This window comes from Sprattus sprattus, assembly GCF_963457725.1.
Source record: "Sprattus sprattus genome assembly, chromosome: 19".
NCBI lineage: Eukaryota > Metazoa > Chordata > Actinopteri > Clupeiformes > Clupeidae > Sprattus > Sprattus sprattus.
Genome location: NC_137917.1, coordinates 24,783,101 through 24,790,600, shown reverse-complemented (window position 1 = coordinate 24,790,600; position 7,500 = coordinate 24,783,101). Strand labels below are relative to the sequence as shown.

The 7,500-nt window shown below is 47.4% G+C and overlaps 1 protein-coding gene across 1 annotated transcript in view; it reads right to left on the bottom strand.

The window, feature by feature from the left end:
• The window catches only part of cadm4 (cell adhesion molecule 4), a gene marked incomplete at both ends in the record, with an annotated part of 46,002 nt that overhangs the window by 32,451 nt on the left and 6,051 nt on the right, over positions 1-7,500 (bottom strand). The window contains 2 exons of the mRNA XM_080858094.1: positions 3,296-3,583; positions 6,367-6,513. Of these exons, the coding sequence (XP_080714220.1) occupies positions 3,296-3,583; positions 6,367-6,513 (435 nt within the window). The remainder of the gene's footprint in view (positions 1-3,295; positions 3,584-6,366; positions 6,514-7,500) is intronic.

Sequence of the window (7,500 nt, the reverse complement as noted above, 5' to 3'; positions counted from 1 at the left end):
AATGCCAGGATGCCACCTGAGTCCACAGCTGAGCATAGGAGAGAGAAGTGTGTGTGTGTAGGAGTGTGTGTGTGTGCAGGAGAGAGATGTGTGTGTGTAGGAGTGTGTGTGTGTGCAGGAGAGAGATGTGTGTGTGCGGGAGGGTTTGTCTCTACTGCATTTATGTATGACTGTGAGTATATGTGCCTATGTGTGTCTATGTTGTGTTGTGTATTATGTGTTTGTGTGTGTGTGTGTTGTGTTTTGTGTGTGTATGTGTTGTTGTCTTTCTGTTTGTTGTTTTGTTTTTGAGAGGATGAATCCCAGAGAGGGGGAATGGATGGGGATCAGCCCACAGATGAGCCTGTTGTGTGTGTGTGTGTGTGTGTGTGTGTGTGTGTGTGTGTGTGTGTGTGTGTGTGTGTGTGTGTGTGTGAGAGGAATGGATTGGAACAGCCCACAGATGAGCCTGTTGTGCAGATGGAGGGACTGACACTGAGATAAATGAAGCAGAGCAACAACAGATGAAACACAGATGAGAAGCCCCACCGGCCCTCAATCTAACACACACACACACGCGCACACACACACACACAGACAGAGATAGAGATAAAGAGAAAGAGAGAGAGAAAGAGAGAGAGAGAAAGAGAGAGGGAGAGAAAGACAGAGAGAGAGAGAGAGAGAGGGATACAGAAAGAGAGAGAGAGACAGAGATATATAGGCTTGTAAGACACACTCACACACACACATCCAGATACACACACAGCCCAGGATACACACACACACACGCCTGGATACATGCACAACCCAGGGAGGGCCAGATTAGGAGGATTCACACACTGCAGGAGGCTCTAGCTTCGGGGACAGACACACACACACAGAGGGTGTGAGGTTTCAAGACTGTAGGCTTCAAATGGTGTCAGTGTGTGTATATATGTGTGTGTGTGTGTGTGTGTGTGAGTATGTATGTATGTGTATGTGTGTGTGTGTGTGTGTGTGTGTGCGCGCATGTGTTTGCATGTGTGTGTGTGTGCATGTGTGTGTGTGTGTGTGTGTGTGTGTGTGTGCAGAGAGTGAGACGTAGAGGAGGGGTTGACGGAGCCACAGTAAATAGAGCTTATGGGCATAAATGAGAAATAAGGAACATTCATGACTTTAAGTAAGGATAAATCCTCCCTCTATGCTGGAGCCTGCTGTCAGTAATATCAGCTAACAGACTAGGGGAACCAGGGGCTAATTTCATGCTGACCCTCGCAACCCCTCTGGCTCAATTTAGAGAGAACATTTGCTCAAGAAGAGGTGACAGCCGTATCATCACCGAAGGAGCTGTGTAGAAACTGGCAAATGATGAGAAAACCGAAAACGACCACACACATCATTGCCTGTGTGTGTGTGTGTGTTTGTGTGTGTGTGTGTGTGTGCGTGTGTGTGTGTTTGTTTGTGTGTGTGTGTGTGAGAGTGTGTGTGTGTGTGTGTGTGTGTGTGGGTGTGTGTGTGTGTGCGTGTGAGTGTGCGTGTGATTGTGTGTGTGTGTGTGTGTGTGTGTCTCTGTGTATGTGTGTTTGTGTGTACTACCATACACAGTATTCAACTCATAATGTAAATGAAGTTCATTTGGAGAGCAAAGCCCCAGGCAGGAATGAAACCCAGCACTGATGTCTGCCAAGCCTGGGAAACTCTAACATGCCCTGCCTCTAAGACCCAATTACAGCTGGCATTAAGCGCGTCATGAATCCAGATTGTATCTAGCTATGATTTTAACCTAATTACATTCACACCTGGTTTTAAATGATTCTAGTATCCTATGTATCTAGCTATGATGTTAACCTAGTTACATTCACACCTGGTTTTAAAATGATTCTTGTATCCAGATTGTATCTAGCTAAGTATCCACTGTATCTAGATATGATTTTAACCTAATTACATTTACACCTGGTTTTAAAATGCTTCTTGTATCCAGATTGTATCTAGCTAAGTATCCACTGTATCTAGATATGATTTTAACCCAGTTTCATTTACACATGGTTTTAAAAATTATTTTTGAATCCAGATTGTATCTAGCTATGTATCCACTGTATCTATATATGATTTTAACATAGTTACATTTACACCTGGTATTACAGTAATACGCGTTTCCAGTGTCCACATTGAGAACAGAGTGAGACAACTGTGTCCAGCTCACGACACATCCTGCTCTCCTTCATGTCCATAAAAACAACAAACAACAACAACAGCAACAAAAGCTTAGAGTAGAATAGTAGAATAGAAGATGGCCGCCATGTGTAAAGCTGCATTATTGTGTTTGCTTGCTTTTTGAAGCGGAGGAAGAAGCAATCAACAATTTCTTCAACAATTTGAAAATTATAGGAAATTACCTATCGTATCATAATACCGCAGTTCACATGTGTGTATTGAACCGTAGGAAGTGTACCAAATGTTTTATAATACCACGGTTCAAATGTGTGTGCTGAATCGTAGGGGTGTACCAAACATATTGTAACAACGCGGTGCATATGTGTGTATTGAATCGTAGGGGCTGTACCAAAGGTATCATAATATCGCGGTTTACGTGTGTGTATTGAATCGTAGGAAGTGTACCAAACGTATTATAATACCGCAATTCACATGTGTGTATTGAATCGTAGGGGGTGTACCAAACGTATTATAATACTGCAATTCACATGTGTGTATTGAATCGTAGGGGGGTGTACCAAACATATTATAACAACGCGGTGCATATGTGTGTATTGAATCGTAGGGGGTGTACCAAACGTATTATAATACTGCAATTCACATGTGTGTATTGAATCGTAGGGGGTGTACCAAACGTATTATAATACTGCAATTCACATGTGTGTATTGAATCGTAGGGGGTGTACCAAACGGTTCAACAAGTTACTGCGTACAGTTTGCATCCCTTCTAAAGCAGTACAGACAGATCGATAAACAGATAGATAGATAGTTTAGGCACTTCTCATACCCATGCGTTTGTGCGGCAGGAGTATTCTCCCCTGGGCTATCCGCAACCATCCAGCAGTAAAACTTCACTAACCTTGGCTGCGTCCACTGCCATTCTCTTGGAGAAATAGGGAAGTGAACTAAAGTGAAGTGAAGGGGTGGTAGATCGGGGTAGTGACCTACGACCTTTGGGATGGTGGATCGGGGTAGGGCTTACTCAAGTAGATGTCATACTCCTGTATTAGTTTAAGCATTGATGCCTTCAAATAGATTGTAGCGAAGGGAGAGCGTGGTCACACCACCCGGACTCGAACCCGGGTCTACAGGGTGCCAAACATGCAGTCTTGTAAATCAGTACCTGGGACCTCACGTCCGTTCCTCATCCAGCGCAGCGAGGCGGGCGGCTTGCTGCGCAGCGACAGGCAGGTGAGTTTGGCCTCGCCGCCCTCCACCACGTCCTTGTCCACCTCGATGCTCGGCGTCTCCGGCGGCACCACCACGGACAGCGTGGCCACCTGGTGGTGCGTGTCGTCCGTGTAGAGCTGGCAGAAGTAGCCGCCCTCGTCCGTCACGCTCACGTTGGTCAGGGTGATGCGGACCAGCCGCGGCGTGAACAGCACCATCTGGTAACGCTCGTCTTTCAGAGCTGAGAGACAGAGAGAGAGAGAGAGAGAGAGAAAGAGAGAGAGAAAAAGACAGAGAGAGAGAGAGAAAGAGACAAAGACAGAGAGAGAGAGAGAGAGAGAGAGAAAGAAAGACAGAAAGAAAGACAGAGAGAGAGAGAGAGACAGAGAGAGAGACAAAGACAGAGAGAGAGAGAGAGAGAGAGAGAGAGAGAGAGAGAGAGAGAAATAGAGAGAGAAAAAGAGAGACAGAGAAAGAAAGAGGGCACAGGGGAAAACAGGATGGATGGAGAGAGGGATTGGGTGGATTAGAGGAATAAGATGATGGACAGAAGGGGGGAATGTGAAAAGGTGGAAGGATAGAGGAAGTTATGAAGGGAAAGGAAGGGAGGGGAAAATGGAAGGATGGATGGATAGGGGGGGGATAAAGAAATGGACAGAACATGACAGATGATGAAACGCAACGAAGAACAAATGGAGGGAGAGATGAGAAATATAAAAGGGCACATGGGATGGCGATGAGCAAAGAATAAGAGATAGATGATGATGCCATGGAGCAAAAGAAAGGCAATGGGTAGGAGAGTCAGATGAAGGGAACGAGGGAGGAAGTGAAGAGATGGAGAGAATCCAGAGTCAAAAAGCCCAGAGGGAAAGGGGGGGGGGGGGGGGATAAAGACGGAGTGTGTGAGAGTGAGAGATAAGAAGTGAGGAAGGCAGAGAGAAAGAAAAAAAGGGAGAGGGAGGGTTTAACCACAACAACAACCACAGCACGTCCACAAAACTGCTGACCGAGGCCTGCCTGTTGACACTGTCCAAAGAAAACGAGCGAATAACAGAGATAGAGAGAGAGAGAGAGAGAGAGAAAAAACAGGAGAAGTAGAGAGAGGAAGAGATAGGGAAGAAGAGACGAAGAGAGAAAGGGAGAACCGCAGAGGCAGAGAATAGACAAGAGAGGACAGACGAGGAGTGAGTGGAGAATAACTCTTCCCTTCGTGGCAGAAGAATGGGAGGAAATCGACGAGCAAGAAAATAATAATAATAACAAATAATGATAATAGCGGCCAGACGGTGACAGAAGCCCAATGGGTTTTGTCTGATATAAGTACCCAAACGTACTCTTCATCGACTGCTGGCCAGGGGAAGGCGTTTTATTTCCCCATTTTGCCTGATGTCTTTTTTGTGCCACAGCACTTGATGAAAAGCTCTCGCCAACAATGGTGGAATGACACACACCTCGCACAATGCTCACCACTTCAAAGAAGACGCAAGTAATAAAGGAGAGTGTGTTTATGGCCCTAAATGATGTGAACACGGCGCCTGTGTCTACGCTTGTATCTCTTGATAGCACTTTCTATCTCATCACTGTGTGTGTGTGTGTGTGGGTGTGTGTATGTGTGTGCGTGCGTGCGTGTGTGTGCGCATGCATGTGTGTGTGTGCGAGCGTGTGTGTGTGCGCGTGTGTGTGTTTGTGTATGAGTGTGTATGTGTGTGTGTGTGGGGGGTTATGTGTGTGTATGTGTGTGTGAGTGTGTGTGTGTCTGTGCGCGTGCATGTGTGTCTGTGCGAGCGAGTGTGTGTGTGTGTGTGTATATCTGTGTGGGTGTGTGCGTGCGCGTGTGTGTGTGTCTGCGTGTGTCTACATGTGAGTAAAGAAGAAAGGGTTTCTGTCTATTGTGGTATGGGCTCTACAGTGGGAACACGAGCCTCTCCACCAGAGAAGAAGAATGGCTCCTACCCACTGAATGGCAGCTAAATGTCAGACGCTTTGTCCGACGTCCTGTTTCACCTTTCGCCACGCCTCGTTTGAACGGAGCGAACTAGGCCAGGCCAGGCTCGGGAATTCTGAACATGAGCGTCGGCGTTGGCGGCGGCAGCGGTGGGGGAGAATGTTGTCTTCGGCAGGCCTGCCTCGCTCTTCCGAGCCTGGAGGGGATACCTCAGTTCACTGGTCCACTAAGAGGAGCTTATCAGCCTCCATTAGCGAGCCAGTTGAGAACCTAATTCGGAGTCTCGTACGAAACATTGAGAGCAGTGCCTGCATGCATACAGACGGCGGCGGGTCAGAGCTTCCGCCAATCTGAAAGCAATACCTGGATATTAACTGGGGCTGCAAAGTGAGAGCTATTGGTCCGGGGCTCCTGAATAAAACCCATTGATTGTGTCTGGAGGGAAAGCCGATATTAGTCATTCACTGCTCATCTTCGAGCGCATTTGGGGTCCTCTCTCAATTTCTCTCCAGCACATTCTATTTCTCTCTCTCTCTCTCTCTCTCTCTCTCTATCTCTCTCTCTCTCTCTCTCTCTCTCTCACACACACTTTTGTTCTCCATGTCTGCCGGGGTGTGATCGCTTCCGATTTCTCCCTTCACTGATTTTCCTCTCTATCTTTCGTTGGCCCTCGGTGCTCAGCTTACCATTGAGGTTGGATTAAGATAAGACACCGGGCACAGAGGACGGGTGGTACCTGAGGGCGGTCTGGGGCAGGGAGGCGAGGGTATTAGGGGGGGTGGGGGGGTGAGGGGGAGGGGGGGTGTTGGGGTCGGCTGGGCTGCTGATGGAGGGAGAGGGTGTGCGGTGTAGTGGTCCGAGGAGAATTGGGTATACTCTTAATTTTGCAATTCTTTTAAGCAGCCCATACAGCACAGGATAAATGGCCTAAGTGGGTATACGTAATGTTGACTGAAAAATTAGTGGGTATACTCCGCATACCTGTGTATAACCTAGACTACACCACTGGAGAGTGTGTGTGTGTGAGAGTGTGTGTGTGTGTGTGTGTGTGTGTGTGTGTGTGCTGGGGGAGGCCTCACCTCGGGTGCCGTTGAAGAAGAGCGTCTGCCTGCGTGGGTTCTGGATGACCACGATGGAGCCGTCGTAGTTCTGCAGGCGGCAGGAGATCTGGGCCGTGCCTCCCTCCTGCACCGTCACATTCTCCGCCTGCACCGCCTGGCCGCGCGCTGCGAGAGACGGAGAGAGAGAGAGAGAGAGAGAGAGAGAGAGAGAGAGAGAGAGAGAGAGAATTACATCACCGTGCTATGGATTATCATCGGTGCAGATGGGATTTTTGAACTGGGGGGGGGGGGGGGGGGGGGGGGGCACTAACATCGCTTAATCAGTTGTACAGAGTTGTTAACTGATGATTGTCGCCTTACACAGGGAGAGTGGTGGGGACGGATCAGGTTCACTTTGATATGAACCGTCCCCAGTGCTATCTGCGCCCCTGTGGATGATGCCACTGCTTTGGTCATTCTACAGACATCCCAGTGAAAGTTGAGAACGACAGACAAGGAGACAAGATGCGAGACAGAGTGCATCAGTCAGTGTTTCGATAAAGGCTGAATGCTTCCCAGTGTAAAATTAACAAAGTGGGTGATAAATTAGCTCCAATTGCCCATTACTGCCCGTAAATATGAACAGTTCCAGGTAATTGCATTAGCCATTTGACCACCACTCCAGAGACTGCAGTCATCCGGTGACTAGACCTCTCTGTATCTGTGTTAGGACTCAAAAGGTGTTTCAAAGAAATGAGTGATGGCTGGTGCTCAGACAGACGTTGACAGACATTCAACTGTAATTACTTGACTCTAAACTGTCTCTGTGTTCACTCTTGAGTCGAAAGATTTGCACTCTTTACCATTTTAGACAGCTTGGCAAAGAGACACCCTTGAGAAACGCACTGCCAACTCAGAGCAATTTCAGACCATTTGCGTTCATTTAACAGTCGCTTTTATCCAGTGCCATGGCCAATATAAACATTATGCGAGATAACTGCGGTGACAAGATGAAAGATACAGGAACAAACACAGTACATTGTTTGTTCGGCAACATTCCCTCTGCATCAAAGTGAATACATGTTGTTTGTTTATGTACGCTATAGATTTACATTTTTCACAGATAGGGCCTATCGGAAAACATGACCTTGATCTGTGGTCTATCAAACCCGC